Source organism: Vulpes vulpes, chromosome 13 (assembly GCF_048418805.1).
Source record: "Vulpes vulpes isolate BD-2025 chromosome 13, VulVul3, whole genome shotgun sequence".
In the NCBI taxonomy this organism is placed as follows: domain Eukaryota; kingdom Metazoa; phylum Chordata; class Mammalia; order Carnivora; family Canidae; genus Vulpes; species Vulpes vulpes.
The window spans coordinates 93,960,079-93,982,964 of NC_132792.1; the positions used below are offsets into that span (position 1 = coordinate 93,960,079).

Below are 22,886 nucleotides of genomic sequence, written 5' to 3' on the forward strand. Positions count from 1 at the left end.
TCTGGGACTCCTGGTTGGTCCTGAGCACTGGTCCAGGTGGCTCCAGTGGCTAGAGAGGCCCCTGGGCAAAGGGATGTGAGTGCTTGCAGGTGGAAGCCATCAGGGAGGCATGCATGGGAATTTTAAATGCCACAAGAATAAGGCTGTGACAAGAGTATGGCACCAACTGTCTTTGTTACCAGGCCTTTTTGCCTCTCACTTGGACAGCTGCAATAACCACTTGACTGGTTAACTCCCAGCCTTTGCTTATAACCACTTATAATTCTATCTCCCTCTCACTGCCAGATTAATCTTCCTAAAGAACATTTCTAGCCCTAATCATGACAATATTTTTGCTTAAAATTCTTGTGAGCTTATTCACTGCTGACTGAATTAAGGACAGATACTTCTGCCAAGTGTTCAAGGCCCTCCACAACATGTCAAGCAACCTTTCCAGGCCTATATTTTACTATTTCTCCATGGGTAGAGTCTGGTCAATGAGACACGTCTATAGTTTTGTGTGCTGGCTTCATAATATCTTTGAAATCTATGTAAACTTCATCTGCCAAGTATCCTTCACTGTCAACTCTGCCTGCTGAAATCATGCCTTCCATAAACATCGGGTAAAAGGCCAAGGCTTGGCCCCCGACCTCTATAACCTCACAGCCTTTCCCAATTCTACCCTTTATTTTCCCAGCCAGTCTGCTCCTGGCCCACATTATTACCTACTTGTCCTATAACTATCTTACCTCTATCTCTGACAGTCAATACACAGGACTGAAAAATGAGAAGACTTGATTAATAACTTCTGCTGGTGCAAAACTATATGGTTATATCACATGACATCTTGCTACTTGATGGTTCCAACAGGAAATATCATATGCTTGCTTTCTTCCCAGGGCTTGACTCTCACCAAAGAATGGATTCATGCAGGATACACAGCAAAGATACTAATTGCTAGGCCTGACAGAAATTTTTTTCAGGTCTAAAAATATAACTAGTGGCTTTTTAGACAAAACATTGGTTAATTCTCAGTTGCTAGGGCTACTAATGCAACCAGCAACTAATCCTATTGCAGTAATTCCTGTCTTTTTCCAAGCTTCCAGAACAGAGGTAGAGTAATCCATATCTAATGAGAAAAGGGATTACGGGAGACCTCGCAGGATTCAGCTGGGGGGTGGTGGTGGTGGTGGTAAAAACTCTTTTTTTACAGTGAGATGAGGATGGGAACAGTATTCTGGAAAAATGAAGAAAATCTAAAGGATAGATAACCTTCCAGCAGATGTTTGGGCATAAATATTTTACAAGTTAGAATAATTTGAAAATAATTACAAACCAAAATATTGTTCAAGTTGTTCAACTGCAGCTATGATCTGGGAGAAACAATAGTAGTTTGTTTAATGGCTTTTAGAGGTTCGTTTAAAAAAAAATTACTGAAGACAAGGATGAAGCAAAAATAATTCTTAATTATTCACACATAATAGGTAGGAAAGGAATAAAGCATGTATTTTATAATCATCTATGGGCTACATACAATCTATCCTTCTTAATCGACTTCAAAAAAATAGACAAACTGAGTTCTCCCTAACCTGAAAGAGAATTTTCCTGTCCTGGTTTAAAGGTCATTTGTTTTAAAATGCAAATTTAATTTAAAAAGTGTTTTGTTTTGTTTTGTTTTTAGCCTAGAAACAAATTAAAATTCACCCTGTTAATCAGGTAGCCTGACTCTCTCTAGCTATTCTGGGAGGAGATGAATTTGCTAATCTGAAGTAAAAGCCATAACCCAGGACCCTTCTCTCAGTACTACAGTGGCCTTACATCCAGTTCTGAAATGGGCCAGCTAGGATTTTAGTTTTCCATCCAGTAAAATGACAACTGAAAAAGACACTTATATGCCTTTTTAAAAAATCATTTCAAGTTTGGTTGGCTGATGAATTTACAAGTATAGGTAGTATGCTATGACAGGGGCAAGTCTTACACTAACACCTCAAGGGTGTCTGGCTCAATGACCAGAGTTTGATAGTAACTTTTGTTACAAGTAAAATAATAATTTCATTTTTATTTTATTGTAATGTCTGATAATCATTAGGAACTTAGAATATTTCATTTTACAGCCTTCCTCTTTCAAGTATTTAAAGGTCTGTAACTGAAATATTGGCTAAGATGCCCCTCAAAGGAACTCTATGACTCTTGGGTGCACCTAGGCTCCCAGAAGAAATCATCCTTTCATGAGTACTAATCATGCTTCGGAACTGATCTCTGTAGCGTGTTTTTATTGTTGCTACTGTTTTGTTTTCATTCCGCCCACCCCTGGCCTAGTACTAGTGGCTAGATTTGCCTCTAGTCATTTGCCCACATTGATCTTATTTTTGGAAGATGAGTCTGTTAAACAGGAAGTCAGAGAAAACAACAGTATAATGAAACTGGCACTTTAATGAATAATCATTTTACATAGTTGTTGATAGACATGTAAAGTGACTAAGTGTCTAAATGTGCCAGGGACTTTGATCGCTTCTTTTTTTTTTCTTTAAAGAGTTTTATTTATTTATTCATGAGAGACACAGGGGGAGGGAGAAGCAGGCCCCATGCAGGGAGTCCAATGTGGGACTCGATCTCGGAACTCTGGGATCATATCCTGAGCCGAAGGCAGATGCTTAACCCCTGAGTCACCCAGAAGCGGTCCCTTTGATTGCTTCTTAAAATAACTAGCCACAAAACAAAGGGCCCCTGGAAATATCCTGGCCACCTCTGTGGGCAAGACGGCCTATGTGCCACATTCCCATTCATTTCTACATGGCTACAAACAAATGCACTCAAGCATATGCAGTCATGCTGCACAATAAATGACTGCAGTTTCATAGTGGCTTAGAGCAGATCAGCCAGGTAGGCAGGAGTAATCCTTGGTCAGGTGCCTAAGAAGCAAGTCTCGTGCCCTGCCCTGGCTGGGTTTGGCGCCAGAGATGGCTTGCCAGGGTCAGGGTTCCAAGGGAGGCTATCACCTCACAGCAGTCTTCAGCCCTGCCTGTACTTTAGACTCACTGGGAAGTATTAAGACAAATCACAGACGCTTGGACTCCACCCCAGACCAAATGAATCAGGATCTCGGTGGGGGATGGGGTCCAGGGATCGGTGTTTCTTAAAGCTTCTCAGAGGATTCTAATGTGCAGCCAGGGCTAAGAACCAACTGCTTGGAGAGCAGAAGAATAAAGAAAAGGGTGAGAGCTGAGCCAAGGGAGGAGGAGGCTGCAGTGACAAGAATGACAAAACTATCTAGAGTGACTTGGGAAGAGGGAAATCTAGTGCTATGGGAATTCCTTGCAGTGCACAGGGAAGTGCTGCCAAACATTGCATACCTTATAGGAACACCTGCCCCATATTAAATTCAATAAATGGTAGCTAACTATTAAATTATTGTCATTATTATTCCTAGGAATTCTTTAATTAACATTCTTTAAAAAAATTTTTTTTTAAGTTTTTATTTATTTATTCATAAGAGACACACACAGAGAGAGGCAGAGACATAGGCAGAGGGAGAGGCAGGCTCCTTGATGGGATCCCAGGACCCCGGGATCACGACCTGAGCCAAAGGCAGATACTCAACCGCTAAGCCACCCAAGCACCCCTAAAAAAGATTTTATTTATTCATTTGAGAGAGAGAGAAAGGAAGCACAAGCAGGGAGGAGTGGTAGAGGGAGAAGCAGACTCCCCGCTGAGCAGGGAGCCCGACGAGGGACTAGATCCCAGGACCCTGGGATCATTACCTGAGCTGAAGGCAGATGTTTAACCCACTGAACCACCCAGGTAGCCTAAACATTCTTTTCCCTTATTTGAAAATTGTTTATCGGGGATCCCTGGGTGGCGCAGTGATTTAGCGCCTGCCTTTGGCCCAGGGCACAATCCTGGAGACCCGGGATCGAATCCCACGTCGGGCTCCCAGTGCATGGAGCCTGCTTCTCCCTCTGCCTATGTCTCTGCCTCTCTCTCTCTCTCTGTGTGTGACTATCATAAATAAATAAAAATTTAAAAAAAAAGAAAAAAATTGTTTATCTATAGAGAATTGCACAATCTTTTGTGTACCTACCATTTATACCAGTTGGTATTACTGAACTGGACCTATCAATGTTAGGAAAAAGTTCTTTTTTTTTTTTTTTTGTTTAATTTTTTATTTATTTATGATAGGAACACAGTGAGAGAGAGAGGCAGAGACACAGGCAGAGGGAGAAGCAGGCTCCATGCACCGGGAGCCCGACGTGGGATTCGATCCCGGATCTCCAGGATCGCGCCCTGGGCCAAAGGCAGGCGCCAAACCGCTGCGCCACCCAGGGATCCCCTAAAGGATTCAACACATTCATACCCATGTTTGGCTGAGATCAGCCTTCCTGGGTTGTTCTGATCAAGTGGAGGAAGGAGGCAGGGTTTATTTCTGGAGCAATTAGGAAAGAGCAGATTTGGATGGGGCACAATGGTGCAGGGAAAGGTATGGTGTGTGGGAAAGGGGGTGCCTGAAAGTATGAATCTGACAACTGAATTGTGCCCTGACACTGCCCTATATGTTCCTCTTCCCTCAGACCATAAGGAAGGTCCTTAATCCCTTCTAAATGCCTATTTCAGAAAACGGAGCTTAGGAGGAGAGCCCTACACCCCTCCCATCACATTAACTTCCAAAGCTAAGGTGGAAAACCTCCGTAGGAAACAAGAGCAGATTTCTCTAGATCTGAGTCCTTCATGAACCACCCATTATCTAATGTTGAGGTAGGCACCCTCTTGTTGAAAACCCTTTTTATCTCTAACCCTGGATTTTTAGCCTGACTTGACTTAAAGCCAGTGCTGAAAGGTAAAGACATTCCAACAAACAGCCTGAGTTTCTGCCCCGAGACCACCAATCAGGTTTATGACCTCAGGCCTGTCACCTCCCTTTTCTAGAGGCATCTTCACCTAAAAAATGAGCTTTTCAGGATTAGAGGATCTCTGAAGCAAAGTGCCAGGCAAGGGTGAGATAAGTGCTCAGAATGTAAAATGTCAGAATGTAAAATAAGCACACTGCTTCTCTCACCAAGAGAATATTGCTATGACAAAAAAAAAAAAAAAAAAAAAAATCCGCTCACTTCCACAGTGTGTTTGGAACTGAAGGTGACTTACATTCTGTTGCAGTCCCTTGTCTTGTCAGGGGCTGATATCAGATAACGTGAAAGAAGTGGAATTGATCCGTAAAGCCACATTTTGAGCAGTACCTGCTTTAAAGTATCTTCTAGCTTCTGCTTTCCCTTTTGGCTCTCCCTTACCTGCTGAACTAGCTCTAACTTGACTGGAAAGTGCCTGAAGGAGGCTTTTCTTTATCACAGCTTTATGAGACATGATTCCATGCCATACAATTCACCTATTTAAAGTGTACAGTTCATGGGTGTACTCAGTGGGTTAAGCATCTGCCTTTGGCTCAGGTCATGATCTCAGGATCCTGGGATGAAGCCCTGCATCACATCGGGCTCCCTGCTCTGCAGGGAGCCTGGTTCTCCCTCTCCTTGCTCGTGCTTTATCTCTGTCTCTCTCTCTCTCTCTCAAATAAATAAATAAAATCTTTAAAGAAATGGGTTTTAGGATATTCAGAGTTGTTCAACTACCACCACAATTTCAGAACATGTTTACCTCCCTAAAAAGAAACCCTTTACCATCAGCACTCACCCTCACTCTCCCATCCCTAGGCAACTACTAGTATACTTTCTGTCTCTATAGTTTTGCCCTTTCTTTTTTCAATATTTTATTTATTTATTCCTGAGAGACACAGAGTGATGCAGAGATACAGGCAGAGAGAAGCAGGCTCCTTGTGGGGACCAATACAGGACTCTATCCCAGGAACCCTGGGATCACGACCTGAGCCAAAGACAAAAAAACCCCTGAACCACCCAGGTGCCCCTTAATATTTTATATAAATGATATCATACAACATGTGATCTTATATGACTGCCTTCTTTCACTTAGCATGATATTCTCAAGGTTCATCCATGTAATAGCATATCAATAGTTCATTCTTTTTTATTTTTTTAAAGATTTATTTATTTATTTATTTATTTATTTACGATAGGCATAGAGAGAGAGAGAGAGAGAGAGAGAGAGAGAGGCAGAGACACAGAAGGAGGGAGAAGCAGGCTCCATGCAGGGAGCCCGACGTGGGACTCGATCCTGGGACTCCAGGAACGCACCCTGGGCCAAAGGCAGGCGCTAAACCGCTGAGCCACCCAGGGATCCCCAGTTCATTCTTTTTTAATGCTGAATAATATCCGGTGATATGGAAATACCACATTTTCCTTACTCATTTATCCTTTGATGGACACCTAGGTTCTTTCTATTTTTTGGTTAATATGAATAATGCTGCTATAAATATTCATGTATAAGTTACTGTATGAAAATACATTTTCGTTTCTCTTGGTTATACACATAAGAGTGGAATTGCTGGGTCATATGGTAATTCTATGTTTCACTTTTTGAGAACATGCCAAACTATTTTCCGAAGAGGCTAGGAGGTAATTGTATTTTAACTTTTTGAAGAAGTGCCAGACTCTTTTCTAAGGTGGCTATTTTCCTATTATGCCTAGAGACAAAGAAATCTGTATGATACCATAAGCAAAAAAAGGGGGGGGGCACTATATAGCTTTCAACAAACTCAATTTTGCCTTTGTAAATTATCATTCCTAAACTAAGCTATAAAATAATGCTTCATAAAGTAATAATACTAGGGAGTGTGTGGATAACTTGGATTCCTGGATTCCTAGCCTTGAAAACCCAACTGCAGAGAGCAAGAAAAGGTACCATCTACTCCAAGGGCTCCAGGAGCCCTGCAGGAATATCTGAGTGTCCATCTACTGAGACTAGGGCTTTCTGTTTCCTATAGTTAACAGTCCCAGGGAGGGCAATATGCAGGCTTCTCATTTCCCAGTGAGCAAGGCTTTTGGCTTTTCCACAATTCTGCAATGTGTAATTGGAAACGAGGACAAGATGGTAGTGGAAAATTTCTTTCTTATTCTTCTCTGCAGAAGTCATAGTAATCCCTATGAATTCCAAGTATATCACCAACATAATTTCAGCAAAACTTTTCCTTTTGCATTTCTTCCACTCCTAAGAGAACTGCTTACTCTAAATTCCATTTCACCTTTGATTTCAGTTGGAGAATGTGTCTTCCTGTTTGATCTTTGCTGATTCATCTTTTGTTCTTTGTTATGCCTTCAGGAAGGTCTCACTCTGGATCTAAGCCACATTAAATCCTTTCTGGAACAAGGTGAGGTATAAATAAACATAAGAGTTCCTCTAGTCTGAAATAGTAATTGTTCAGAGCTCTAAGGCAGAAAGGAGGATTATCAAGGGATTTAAAAATATCAAAGATAGTTCTAATAATCAATATTGGCATCTCATTTTTATGATCCATTAGGGTATAAGAAGTACATATTAAATTATAATTAATTTACTCCCTTAAGTTTCTTTTTTAAGGTAGTTATTTTAAAGCATATAATTGTGGTTTTTTTTGTTTTGTTTTGTTTTTTTGTGGAGGTCCAGGTGTCGCGCACCTGGAGCCCCCTAAAGCATATAATTGTAATTACATTTCAGCTATTTTATATCTTTACTCTTTTTTATGTTAGATTACATTAGCCTTTGTGATACAGATAATTGCTGGGATGGGGTGGGGTTGGGGGCGGGTATTAGTTCATCAGAGTGCAACCCAGTGCTCTGTATGACTCCAGAGGCCTGGGACACCTGGGTGGCTCAGTGGTTGAGCGTCTGCCTTCAGCTCAGGGCATGAACCAGGGGGTCCTGGGATTGAGTCCCAGATCAGGCTCCCTGTGGGGAACTTGCTTTTCCCTCCGCCTATGTTTCTGCCTCTCTCTGTGTCTCTCATGAATAAACAAAAAGTCTTAAAAAAAAAAAAAAAAAAGACTCCAGAGACCAAGCTACTCTTACCCATTCACTTAGAACTCTAAATTCTTTAACATTAAATAGAAGTTTTATAAAAAAACAAAAGTTCTTATTTGTTTACAATCCCTTTGTAAGAACACGAAGTGTTCTTGGAGGTTTTTCAAAAAACCAATAAACGTTATGGCTAAAAGTTACTGGGCTGCTGCATTCTTTCAAAGTAAATTTCCAATTAACTTTCAGTGCTAAGGGTAGAAGGCTTTCCAAGCTTCTTGCTCTTCCTTTTCTCTCCTCCTTCCTCTTGGTTGTGTTCTAAGACTCTATCCACAGACCTCGCCCTTTTGCTGTTCAAACTGTCTCTAAGCAATCTCAGCCAGTCCTGAGTTCTAGGCTGCACTTGTGTACCCCTGCTAATCTGTTTCTTTCTGCAGCTTGTATATCTCTCCTGAGGCCCAGTCTACTATATCCAACAGTTTAGTAGAAATTTACACCTGAATGATCTCAAAGAACTTGAAACATCTAAAACTAATTTTTTAACCCCTTAAATCTCATAAATTCTCCTAAATTGCCCATTTCAACAAATATCAAAGCCTTTTACCAATCAGCCAAGCTAGAAATGTTGGCCTTGACTCTTCTCCCTTTGCTTCCTTGCAATATGATTAATATCCTTTCTGCCTTGTGAATACCCTTCATTTTTGTTCTCTCCTCTTTCTTCCTCCTACCTGTTTTTAAACTCTGGGTAAATCTGGGGCACCTAAGTGGCTTAGTTGGTTGGGTGTCTGCCTTCAGCTCAGGTCATGATCCCAGGGTCCTTGGATTGGGCCTAAGGTTGGGCTCCCTGCTCAGCGGGGAGTCTGCTGCTCCCTCTCCTCTGTGCTCCTGCTCTCTCACTCTCTCTCTCTCAAATAAATAAAATCTTTAAAAAACAAAAAAACTCTGGGTAAATCTATAGTAACTTCTTTCCAACTGGCCTCCCAGCCTCCAGACTCCTTCCCTTCTATCACTTTTCTACACACTGCTGCCATGGTTCCCTCTCTCTAAAACATGGACACGATTAAATTATTTCATATGTCAGTTATACCTCAATAAAGGTGAAAAAAATGTTAAATGTCAATGGCTCGACAGTACATTCCTTGGATTCTACATGACTCTTCAAAATCTGGTGCATGTCTTCAAAATCTGGCCCTACCCTTCTAGAAGAATCCCTGTCACCTCCTGAATGAGAAGAAATATAATATAATGGTCGAGGACGTAAACACACAGTCAGACTCCATGGATCTGAATCCTGGTTCCGAATTTCCTGGCTAGCACATGTTCTTAACCTACTTGTTCCTCACTTTCTTCAGTTGGTAGATGGGAGTGATGATGGCTATGTTTAACTAAATCATTGTGTTGTTACTACCGTTGAACATTAAGTACAAAAAGACATAACTGACATATTCTAAGGACTCAGTAAACGTTAGATAAAATTGTCATCATTATTCCTCCATCAGTCAGTACATGCTCTTAAATCTCTCATTCTTTACGCTGAGAAAGCCTCTCTATTCCCTCTCTGGGTTTAATACCACAGCCTTCAAGATCCAACTCAAATTTGCCTCCATTACCATGTTCTTGCACCTCCCCCCAGCAGTTGGTTATGCCTTTTCTTTGTATATCCTCTCACGATCACATTCAGCATTGTACTGCATGCATATATTTTCAAGTATCTGAACTCTGTCCTACAACTTAAGTGAAAGCTCCTAGGGGTTAAGGTTGTAGCTAATATCGTGTCCTCACCTTGTCTTGAGGTGAGGTGTCTTGAGGTCACCTTGTCTTGTCACCTTGTTCTCACATTGCCTTGTCTACTGTCTGATTTAATAGGCATACAACACAGCTTTGCTGAACGAACAGATCATTGTCCCTTACTTTATGAGACTTTAGTTTGCAGCACATTATCTTCTTGAGAGCTTCATACCATTTGCTCCTGGTTTTTGTATCCTGGAAGCACCCAGAAGGATACATAGTGCATAAGAGCTGTTCAAAAATGATTTTGCTGGTCCAGGGCCACAGTGACAAATTAAAATCCTTTCCTTTAAGAGTACCTACCATCTGTCTACAAGATTTCTAAAGGGCTGGACTAAAGAATGAAATGTGAACATTCACACCAAACTACTGATTGTGAGGTGCTTGAGAAAGAACATAAACATCTTATAACTTTAGTCTTTGGAATCATATTGACCTTGATTCCCTCCAGGACCTAAGTCCCTGTAAATCAAAGTGTAAGAAGAGCCCCTTCTCTCCAAAGTTCTCACAAAGTACCGACATTAGTGACATGATTATTATACATTTTTATTTCTAGCATGACTTAATTATTTACAATCTTAATATTATTCTCTATCAGTGGGTCCAAAAACAAAACAAAATAAGGTTCCTTTCAATTCTAGTAGAATTGTCTTTGACCTGTTGCAGTTGTAAGGATTAACAGTTGAAATCCTTCAAAAAAATTTCAGTGAATACGGGTTCTCACTTCAACTCACAGGTTCAACCTCAGATAGAAAGATAATTTTCTACTTGGTGGAAGAACCTCTAGTTAGAACTTAAGGGGTCAGAGGGGGAAAAAAGCGGAGTAATAAAAAGATTTAAGTAATATTCCCCTGTGTAAACGTTGGCTGACAAAACAGGTACATAACATAGCACAATCCATTTCATGACAAAAGTAAATTTCTTAAATGAAAATGAAATGTAGATAAATATCTATTGATGTCAAAATATCACATAAGTACAAAAGTTATAAAATAGAATCTTAGTTTCCTTAAAAATAGAAATATATTATATGTATTTTCCTTATGACGTACAATCTGGATATACATAGACTAAGGGGATTCCCTGGTTATATGAGATTTCCTTTTTTTTTAGCTTGAGTTCTCTCCATTTAAACAAAACAAAATTTCCTTTTTTGTTGTTGCTTATCTGTATTTTTCCACCATGAACTTGTATACAGCTATTTTAAATTAAGAATGTGCCTTTCAAAAAAAAAAAGAAAAAAGAATGTGCTTTTCATCAAAAAACTAGAAATAATTCTTTTAAAAATTAAGCTATTGTCATTAATTTAGAGTTACTTACCAAGAGGTTCTCCCCTGCCACTCCTCTGTTGTTAAAAACCACACATCTAAAAACCAGGAAAGTAATGTTTGTTATTTTTACACATAATTCTTGCTCACAATACATATGAAAATCATTTTAGTGGCACTGTTTTAGGTACTAAGAGATTTTTAAAAATCTGTTCCACAGACATGAGAATGTTTGACAATTTCATCTAAATGCATTAAAATATATTTCCACTTCTCTAACTTCAATATGTGAGTTCAAACCAGAAAATTGTATGTTGAAGGGATGTTAAATTTTCCTACAAAAAGCAAAAATTTTACAACTTGTTCCTGTGCATATGTGTAGGCTTCCAATAAATGTCATTAAAACACTTCTAAATACAAGTCTTATTTATTTACTTATCAAGTTTTTATTTTTCTCAGTAATCTCTACACCTCAAACTCATGATGCAAGCTCAAAAGTCACATGCTCCCCACAATGAGCCAGCCAGGTGCCCCAATACAATCAAATTTAAACGTTTTTTTGCCTCCAACTAAAACAAACAAACAAACAACAACAACAAAAAAAAAACCCCAAAAAACACAAAGGTCCTCTACCTATTCTATTTGTAAGACTAGCAAGTATCTATTCCTATTCTAAGAAATATCTATTATTCCCTCAAGAGTTGACAAATACAGAGACTGGAATTTTACCTGAGGTAAAAACATACCACAGGTAGGAGCCTGACATCTGAGCTGGTAGAAAGAGCCCCCACTAGGCTACTGCTTGGTGTTCAGTTGACCTAAGGGAGGAAAGACAAACTGTGTTTCCTATTATCTTATTTGCCTCTCCTGGGTCAATGGTCATATGCAAAGGGCTTAGAGCAGCGTTGGCTCATGGTAAGCATATGGGAAAGTCAGCTATTAGTAGCAATGTTAATTGTAGTGACATGGTAGCTTTAATAAGTCATTCTGCGCTTAAATTACTTACTCTTATTTAACTCTTGGTCAACCAGAACCTCAGATATGTACTTTTTGCCATCCTCAAACCAAATCCTGACTTGTGTCTGCAAGGATTCTCTTTGAGTGAATCTAGCTTCATGTTGATTAAAATTCATTTTGTTTTCCTCTGCATATTTACCCAATCAAGGCCACTTAAGGTTCTAACTCCCTTCTTTCAGGGTGGTGCTAATCATTGAATGGGTTCTAAGTCCTGATAAACTGTCTTACAGAACATTCACAACTAACTCCTATGGTGGGGGGAGGGGTTTGATTTCTTTTTTTTTTTTAATTTTTATTTTTTTATTTATGATAGTCACACACAGAGAGAGAGAGAGGCAGAGACACAGGCAGAGGGAGAAACAGGCTCCATGCACCGGGAGCCCGACATGGGATTGGATCCCGGGTCTCCAGGATCGCGCCCTGGTCCAAAGACAGGCGCCAAACCGCTGCGCCACCCAGGGATCCCGAGGGGTTTGATTTCAATGTGGTACTCAGGATATGTTTCTGCAAACTTTCATCTGAAAGTTCATATAAAAATTTTATTAGGCCCAACCAAAAAAAAGGAAATGTTTAAAATATCAGAAATCTGATTTGAGAAAAAGCTAGAAATATTACATTGTATTGACTAGTCAAAGAAAGATCTTAAATACACTCTGAAAACATGTGGAAAAGTTGGGAGTAGGATCAGTCCTTAATCTTTTCTTGCTAAAAAGAATGACAAGACAGGGGCACCTGGCTGCCTCAGTTGGTGGAGTGTGCAACTCTTGATCTTGGAGTTGTGAGTTCGAGCCCCACACTGGGTGTAGAGATTACTTAAAAATAAAATTTTTAAAAAAGAAAAAGAATGGCAAGACAGGCTAGACATAAATAAAAATTTATGCTAGCCACATGCACTTACTTGCACTTAAGTCACGCAAGAATTGAGGCTAAAGTTGATGGTGACCTTGAACCTTGAAGCTCCTAGTTATCCAGAAAAGAACCATCTTTAGAGAGCAAACACTAAATAAAGATTAAAATGGCTTCTGAGGCAAGATGTCATCATGTGACTGCCACTGAGAGAAGGGAACAGAACTAGTAAGGGCAAAGAAAATGATGATCTGCAAACTCATGAAAAACAGTCTGTACATCTGGGATTTTCTCCCAGGCTCAGACTGGGATATCCGTACTTTCCTTCAGGCAACTTTGAAAAGTAGATCATAGCTCTGGTATCTCTTGCTAGAGAAGGAAATGTATCAACCTCTCCACAGGCATTTGTTCCTGACAATGTTCAATCAGTAGCAGTCATCACTGTATATACTTCTAGCCTTGGAAATTGGGCAGAGAGATAAGGAAGAATGAGGGAGAAAAGCTGCTAGAGAGGAAGGCAGAATGATGGCTGCCATTCTGTCCTTTTTTTTTTTTCACTCCAGTTAGTGGCAAGTAACCAGCTTTTTCTTTCATCTAACAGCCCCTTTTCTACCCCAATAGCTGTCAAGAAACACTATATATAACGCTAAAACAGCTGATTATACAACTACCATTCCTAAGACATTTGATAAGCCTCTGCTAACTTTGTAACATCTCCCTCTCCAAATAATTTTTACAATTTCTCCCAATTTTTTTGACCTATGACTTTATTTATTTTTTTATTTTTTTATTTATGATAGTCATCACAGAGAGAGAGAGAGAGAGAGAGAGGCAGAGACACAGGCAGAGGGAGAAGCAGGCTCCATGCACCGGGAGCCCGATGTGGGATTCAATCCCGGGTCTCCAGGATCGCGCCCTGGGCCAAAGACAGGCGCTAAACCGCTGCGCCACCCAGGGATCCCTATGACTTTATTTTTAATTATCTTAAGCCTTCTCACAGAATTCACAAATTTGTGCTGCTGATATATCTCTTCTACTTTAACCCATCTAACCAGTTGGCAAAAGCACCATTACCAATCATACACATATGGTACTTCCGTGGTTATGTTTTTGAATAGCTGTTTCGAAGATGATCCTGAATTGTAACTTAGTCTGACTTAGTAAAGAATTCCCAAGCTAAGTCTGCTGCTTTATCTTGTCACACTGAATTTTAAAAGCATCTGACCTTAGAGATCTATAAAATGTGAGAAGTGTTAAATATTCTTTAAGATTATACATAAACCACACTAAAAAATGCCTTTCATTAAGCAAAAGGCGACATTTTATTTACTTATTTATTTATTTAAAGGCTGTATTTATTTGAGAGAGAGAGAGAGAGAGAGAGCACACGAATGCAAGAGTGGGAAGAGGGGGGCAGAGGGAGAGGAAGACGCAGACTCCCTGCTGAGCCGGGAGTCCTGGGACATACATGACATGGCGGGAGCAGGGGAAGCTTGATCCCAGGACTCTGGGATCATGATCTGAGCAGAAGGCAGAGGCTTAACTGACTGAACCATCCAGGTGCCCCAAAAGACAACATTTTATATGCAGGGAATTTTAATTAATTGGCATAGTTAAGACCAAAAAGATAAAGTAGACATTGCCCTCTTATCTTTAGCCCTTGCCTTTAACAGGCTAATGAACACAATTTGAAACATAGTTGAATCTTGCTGTTCTGTGAGACACAAGGGATTTCCTCAGTATTTAAATACATTAATGTAACCACTTATAAAAATCTACATATAAAACCAATCTCCTATAAGTTTACCATTTCTGTGAAAAGCTGAACATTACTAATCAATTCCATATTTTTAGAAGGGGGAAACAGTGACAGCACTTGCTGAACCAGAATTACTATCAAAGTTCAAAAAGCTGATCATATTCATTTAACCACAAGCCAATCTTATTTAAATCAGGACTGTCCAAAAGAAATATTCTATCAGCCATTCATGATCTGAATTCTGGTGAATGAGATCAATTTAAATATGGTATACATAAAAAAATCATGAGACATTTTTGTTTTGTAATAAATAAGGCAATGGCCAACTATTACTCCTTAGTAGCTTTTTTGAGATAAGCTACCAAGTCTGCTCTTTTCCTTTAGTTTTTTTTTAAAGATTTTTATTTATTTATTTATTCATGAGAGAGAGAGAGAGAGAGAGAGAGAGAGAGGCAGAGACACAGGCAGAGGGAGAAGCAGGCTCCATGCAGGGAGCTTGATGTGGGACTTGATCCGGGGTCCCCAGGACCACACCCTGGGCTGAAGGCAGTGCTAAACCACTGAGCCACCTGGGCTGCCCTCTCTTCCTTTTCTTAAAACCAGCCAAGATCATTTTTTTAAAGATTTTATTTATGATAGATAGACACATATATAGAGAGAGGCAAAGACACAGGCAGAGGGAGAGGTAGGCTCCATGCCAGGAGCCCGATGTGGGACTCGATCCCGGGGCTCCAGGATCGCGCCCTGGGCCAAAGGCAGGCACTAAACTGCTGAGCCACCCAGGGATCCCCTGGCCAAGATCATTTTTGTTTCAGGGATGTATTTCTTGGGGTTCTCCAAATACTCCATTAGCGTCACCTCTCCCCCAGGTGATGCCTGTATTCTTGCTGGCATCCCTATAAGAAAATCTAGGGGCCTGACTTGTCTTTTGCCCAAGTAAATTATGGAGATTTGACCCAGCCTTTTGCTTGCCTCCCTTTTCCATGGTATAAGCACTGGGCACACTTCTGAACAAAAGTCTTCTTGCCTTTCTCAACATCACTCATTTTTATTTTTTTTTTTAAGATTTATTTATTTTAGAGAGAGAGAGAGAGCATGAATGGGGGATGGAGCAGAGGGAGAAGAAGGAGAGGAAAAGAATCTCAAGCAGACACCTTACTGAGCACAGAGCCCAACGTGGGGTTCAATCTCACAACCCTGACATCATGGCCTGAGCTGAAATCAAGAGTTGAACACTTAACCAGCTGAGCCATCCAGGTGCCCCTATATCATCCACTTTTATTTATTTATTTTAAAAGATTTTACTTATTCATGAGAAACAGAGAGGCAGAGAGGTAGAGACATAGGCAGAGGGAGAAGCAGGCCCCATGCAGGGAGCCCAACGTGGGACTAGATCCCTGGGTCTCCAGGATTATGCCCTGGGCCAAAGGCAGTGCTAAACCGCTGAGCCACCAGGCTGCCCCTATCATCCACTTTTACTTTTTTTATTTTTAAAGATTTTATTTATTTATTCATGACAGATACACAGAGAGAGAGAGAGAGAGGCAGAGACACAGGCAGAGAGAGAGGGAGAAGCAGGCTCCATGCAGGGAGCCCGACATGGGACTCAATCCCTGGTCTCCAGGATCACACCCTGGGCCAAAGGCGGTGCCAAACTGCTGGGCCACCGGGGCTGCCCTACCATCCACTTTTAAATTGCTCTTTTGTCAAAGAGCAATTTAAAAACAAAGGTGTCCACTCACAAGCTGTATGTTCCACTCTCTAAACTCTCCCAAAGAGGGGTACCTGTGTGGCTCAGTCAGTTAAGCATCTGCCTTCGACTCAGGTCATGATCCCAGGGTCCTGGGATTGAACCCTGCATCAAGCTCTCTGCTCAGCAAGTTGTCTGCTTCTCCCTCTCCCTCTCTTCTGCCACTCCCCTGGCTTGTTCTCTCTCACTCTCTCAAATAAGTAAATAAAATATTAAAGGGGCACCTGAGTGACTCATTGGTTGAGCATCTGCTTTTGGCTCAGGTCGTGATCTTGGGGTCCTAGGACTGAGTCCTTTTATGATGCCTTCTATTTTTTTAGACTTTATTTATTTGAGAGAGAGTGAGAGAAAGAGGGAGCATGAATGGGGAGGAGGCGAGGGAGAAGCAGGCTCCCTGCTGAGCGCAGAGCAGGTCATGGGGCTCGATCTCAGCACTCCAAAATCATGATCTGAGCCGAAGGCAGCTGCTGAATCGACTGAGTCACCCAGGCACCCTCATTTTTTTTAAAGATTTTATTTCCTGGGATTGAGTCCTGCATCAGGCTCTTTGCAGGGAGCCTGCTTCTCCCTCTGCCTGTGTCTCTGCCTCTCTGTGTGTCTCTCATGAATAAATAAATAAAATCTTTAAAAAAAACCTCTCCCAAACAATTTTTTAAAAGATTTTATTTATTTATTCATGAGACACACACACACACACACACACACACACACACACACACAGAGGCAGAGACACAGGCAGAGGGAGAAGCAGGCTACATGCAGGAAGCCTGACGTGGGACTCGATCCTGGGTCTCCAAGATCATGCCCTGGGGTGAAGGTGGCGCTAAGCCGCTGAGCCACCTGGGCTGCCCTCTCCCAAATATGTAGGAAATATTTATTTAAATACCTAAATATTTAAATATTTATTTAGATGTTCTCAAAATGGAAATAAAAATTAAAAATTACCAAATAAAGAATAAATCTGGTCTTAAGAACTCTGAGACAACAGAATATGTTAAAAGGAAAGCAGATAAGTCTTCTTTAAGGAAGGTTAAATAAAAGGCATAGAGCTACCATAGCACAAGATTTCTCAACTTTTAGTGCTGTGGACATTTTAAACCAAATAACAGGAGAGGCTGTCTATAGCCTCCTTTACTGAAAACCATTATTACAGTGAGATGGACCAGATAGCGTTGAATCTGCTCAAGACCAGGGATCTGTCAGAGTAAAGAGATTTTATCAGATGACTGTAAGTACTTTCTAGTTCTAAGATTCCACAAGTCTGGGCAGCCCGGGTGGCTTGGCGGTTTAACGCCGCTTTCATCCCAGGGTGTGATCCTGGAGTCCCGGGATCAAGTCCCACGTCGGGCTTCATGCATGGAGCCTACTTCTCCCTCTGCCTGTGTCTCTGCCTCTCTCTCTCTCTCTCTGTGTGTCTCTCATGAATGAATAAAGAAAAAATATTAAAAAAAAAAAAGATTCCACAAGTCTTTGAGTTTAAGAACAGAATCAATAATCAGAGGGTGGAGTGATTTCAGATAATAATAACACATTACCTTGATTATTGTTTTCTATGTGTCAGATCATGTTATAGGCACTTTATATAAATATTAATATTGGAATAACCCCTTCATTCAAAAATTATTAAACAGACTATTTAATGAACTGAAGATTGAGCTAGAGCTTGTAGGAGAAAAATGAAATATAAACATAAGGTTCCTGGCCTAAAAGAGAGTATAGCCTAGTTATGTTGAAAAGAAATGCATCATGTTTTCAGTTGAGCAACTACAATAAATGTAATATCATCAGGCAGTGTACAATTCAATGTCCAATGAATGGTGTAGATAATAAAGCCTTGTGAGGTCAGGTTGCGCAAAACTGATTAGGAAAGAATTTGTGGGAAAAAACAGATAGTATGCTGAGACTTGAAAAATGGTAAAGATTTCAGAAGAAGGGAAAATATGGGATACAACATGGATTTTAAGAAGTGATGTAAGCAAAGATGTAAGAATGTATAACATTTTCTAAGGGATGAGAAAATAGATCATCTTAGCAGAAACATGGCTACACAGAGTATAATGACAGAAAAGAAGGATGGAGGAGCACCTGTGTGGCTCAGTTGGTTGGGTGTCTGCCTTTGGCTTGGGTTGTAATCCCAAGATCCTGGGATCAAGTCCCATGTCAGGCTCCCTATTCAGTGGGGAGTATGCTTCTCCTGCTCCCTCTGCCCCTCCTTCCCACTCATTCACGTGCTCGCTCTCTCTCAAACAAACAAATAAAATCTTTAAAGAAGAAAAGAAAAGAAAGAAAAGAAAAGGATAGAAAAAATAGGTTATTCCCAAAATAGGCATAGGGTTCTGAATGCCAGATTAAGAAAAGATGACAAGGTGGTTATACTTCCAGAAATGTCAGAGAAGATCCTATTAGGCCAATCCTTCCAATGAACAGTATTTATAAATTATAAAGGCAACGGAGGATGATCAAAGTAGGTAGAAACTAAACGAGAGTTGACACTTGGAAGAAGGAAAATGGCATTGGGTGAGCTCCTCTTTTTATAGCTTTTTGCCTGAGGGGAGGCACCAGTTGGTATCATTCAATGATGGATAAATGTCAGATAGAAATGCTATTTCGGGGGCGCCTGAGTAGCTCAGTTGGTTAAGTGGCTGCCTTTGGCTCAGGTCATGATCCTGGGGTCTGGGATCGAGCCCCATGTCTGGTTCCCTGCTCAGCAGAGAGTCTGCTTCTCCCTCTCCCTCCACCTCTCCCCATGCTTGTTTGTGCGTGCTCTCTCTCTCAAATAAATAAATAAAATCTTTAAAAAAAAAGAAAGAAAGAAATGCTATTTCGTGGGCTTGAGAAATCAGAAAACAGTTTGGTACATCTATAGCAGCTAGAAAAGATAGGACATTTTCAGAAAAGAGAGAGCCCCAGAGGAAGAATTCTAAATTCTGGGTAAAAACTGAGCCCACAGCTCTAGCTAAGCTTTCATCTATACAGATGTGAGGCTCTGAGCAAATTAAGGATAAAACACTGAACAGAGATTTCAGCTGCTCTCTACCACAGATGAAATAGAGTTTGAAGTTTGAATTTAGGCAAATTATTTGCCTGATGGGCACCTGGGTAGTTCAGTTGATTAAATGTCTGCCTTTGTCTCAAGTCATGATCCCGGGGTCCTGGGATTGAGTCCCATGTCAGGCTCCCTGCTCAGTGGAGATCCTGCTTCTCCCTCTCCCTCTGTTTTTTTTCCCCCTGCTTGTGCTCCCTGGTGCTCTTGCTCTCCCTCTCTCTATATATGTCAAATAAATAAATAGAATCTTTAAAAAATTATCCACCTGATAAAATAAACAAAAATCAATTCTCTTTGGAAAAATATAACAGAATCTAGAGTCTCTACAATGGATCATTCAAAATGTCTACAATACAATCCAAAATTATTAGATCATGAAGAACCAGGAAAACATGTCAATACTCAAAAGATAAGATAGTCATTGTAACTGACTCTGAGATGATCCGTATTTTAGAGTTAGTAGATGAGGACTTAAAGCAGTTATTAAAACTATGCTAAAGGACATAAAGAAAAAATAAGTTTGTACTAAATTAAAAAAAAGAAATCTCAGCAGAGGAATAAAACCTATTAGAAATGGAAATTCTACGTCAGAAAATATAGTATATGAATAAAATACTCACTTGACTTACAAATCATAGTTCCAATGTAAAGATGAAAGAGAAATAAAGATAGAAAAATGAGGGATGCCTGGGCGACTCAGTGATTTAACGTCTGCTTTAAGCTCAGGGCATAATCTTGAAGTTCCGGGATCGAGTCCTGCATTAGGGCTCCCTGTAGGGAACCTGTTTCTCCCTCTGCCTATGTCTCTGCCTCTCTCTGTGTCTCTCATGAATAAATAAATAAATAAATCTTAAAAAAATGAATTAGAACCTCAGTGTTTTGTGGTATATTATCACAAGATCTAACACACATATATCTAATTGTGGTCTCAGAAGGAGAAGAAAGAGAATGGAGCAGAAAAATATTTGAATAAATAATGGCAAAATTTTTTCCAAGGTTGATAAGAAAAAATACTCAAAGTCTCAAGAAGAGGAAGAGAAGTGGTAGGGGAATAAAGGAACAACAAAAACAAAAAACCCAGAAAGCAAACAGGAAAATGGTAGGCCTGTATCCACCATATCAACAGTTACATTAAATGAAAATGGAGTAAAAAAATCCAATTAAGATAAAGAAATTCTCAGGATGCCTAGGTGGCTCAGTGGTTTAGTGCCTGCCTTCTGCCCAGTGCATGATCCCAGGATTGAGTCCCACATCGGGCTGCCTGCATGGAGCCTACTTCTCCCTCTGCTTGTGTCTCTGCCCCCCTCTCTCTCTCTGTGTCTCTCATGAATAAATAAATAAAATATTTTTAAAAAATAAAGAAATTCTCAGACTGAATAAAAAAGTAAGAGTCAACTATATGCTATCTATAAGCAAGACATTTTAAATATAAAGACAAAGATACTCTGAAAGTTAAAGTATGAAAAAAATGATGAAAACAGTAAGTATAAGAAGGCTAGAGTGGCTACAGTAATATAAGATAGACATCAAAACCAGAGATAAAGGCAGACATTTCATAATGGTAAAAGAGTTAAGTCACAGGAAGACTAAATAAAAATCATAAATATATCTGTGACTAATAACAGAGCTTTCAAATACATGAAGCACAAATTGACAGAATTAAATGGAGAAATAGAAAATCCACAATCTTGAATCAGAAAAGACCCCGAATAGCCAGGGGAATATTGAAAAAGAAAACCAGAGCCGGGACATCACAATGCCGGATTTCAAGTTGTACTACAAAACTGTGATCATCAAGATAGTGTGGTACTGGCACAAAAACAGACACAGATCAATGGAACAGAATAGAGAATCCAGAAATGGGCCCTCAACTCTATGGTCAACTAATATTTGACAAAGGAGGAAAGACTATCCACTGGAAAAAGGACAGTCTCTTCAATAAATGGTGCTGGGAAAATTGGACATCCACATGCAGAAGAATGAAAGTAGACCACTCTCTTACACCAAACACAAAGATAAACTCAAAATGGATGAAAAATCTAAATGTGAGACAAGAATCCATCAAAATCCTAGAGGAGAACACAGGCAACACCCTTTTTGAACTTGGCCACAGTAACTTCTTGCAAGATATATCCATAAAGGCAAGAGAAACAAAAGCCAAAATGAACTACTGGGACTTCATCAAGATAAAAAGCTTCTGCACAGCAAAAGAAACAGTCAACAAAACTAAAAAACAACCTACAGAATGGGAGAAGATATTTGCAAATGACATATCAGATAGAGAGCTAGTATCCAAGATCTATAAAGAACTTATTTAAACTCAACAGGAAAGAAACAAACAATCCAAATATAAAATGGGCAAAAGACATGAACAGAAATTTCACCAAAGAAGACATACAGATGGCCAACAAGCACATGAGAAAATGTTCCACATCACTTGCCATCAGGGAAAAACAAATCAAAACCACAACGAGATACCACCTCACACCAGTGAGAATGGGGAAAATTAACAAGACAGGAAACAACAAATGTTGGAGAGGATGTGGAGAAAGGGGAACCGTTTTGCACTGTTGGTGGGAACGTGAACTGGTGCAGCCACTCTGGAAAACAGTGAGGAGGTTCCTCCAAGAGTTAAAAATAGAGCTACCCTATGACCCAGCAATTGCACTACTGGGTATTTACCCCAAATATACAGATGCAGTGAAATGGCAGGACACCTGCACCGCAATGTTCATAGCAGCAATGTACACAATAGCCAAACTGTGGAAGGAGACTTGGTGTCCATCGAGAGATGAATGGATAAAGAAGATTTGGTCTATATATACAATGGAATATTACTCAGCCATTAGAAATGATGAATACCCACCATTTGCTTCAACGTGGATGGAACTGGAGGGTATTATGCTGAGTGAAGTAAGTCAATCAGTGAAGGACAATAATTATATGGTTTCACTCATACAGGGAATATAAAAAATAGTGAAAGGGATTATAGGGGAAAGGAGAGAAAGTGGGTCAGAAATATCAGAGAGTGGCAAAACATGAGAGACTCCTAATTCTGCGAAACCAACAAAGGGTAGTCGAAACGGAGGTGGGTGGGGGGATGGAGTGACTGGGTGATGGGCACTGAGGGGGGCACTTGACGGGATGAGCACTGGGTGTTATACTGTATGTTGGCAAACTGCACTCCAATAAAAAATAAACATATTAAATAAAAAAAGAAAATCCACAATCTCAGCTGATTTCAATTTCCTTCTATCAATAAGATGAAAAAAAAGCTAGTAAAGATATAAGCAGTCTGATTAACACTATCAACTTTTTGCCCTAATTTACATTTATGCAACACTACATCCAACGGCATAATACATATTTTTTTATAAAAATGATACTACTTCAACATTTCCAACCTCACTAATGTTCTAAAGATATTAAAACAGATGAATATAACTCATGTTCCTTTTTCTAGAATGCAAAGTATCAAAATCAAACATAATAATTAACAAGAATATATTATTAACTGTATTACACACCCAACTCCTGATT

The 22,886-nt window shown here is 40.0% G+C and overlaps 1 protein-coding gene across 1 annotated transcript in view; it reads right to left on the minus strand.

The window, feature by feature from the left end:
* ABHD3 (abhydrolase domain containing 3, phospholipase) overlaps positions 1 to 22,886 on the minus strand; it is a gene marked incomplete at its 5' end in the record, with an annotated part of 50,468 nt that overhangs the window by 17,351 nt on the left and 10,231 nt on the right. The window contains one exon of the mRNA XM_026006491.2: positions 10,981 to 11,026. Within this exon, the coding sequence (XP_025862276.2) occupies positions 10,981 to 11,026 (46 nt within the window). The remainder of the gene's footprint in view (positions 1 to 10,980; positions 11,027 to 22,886) is intronic.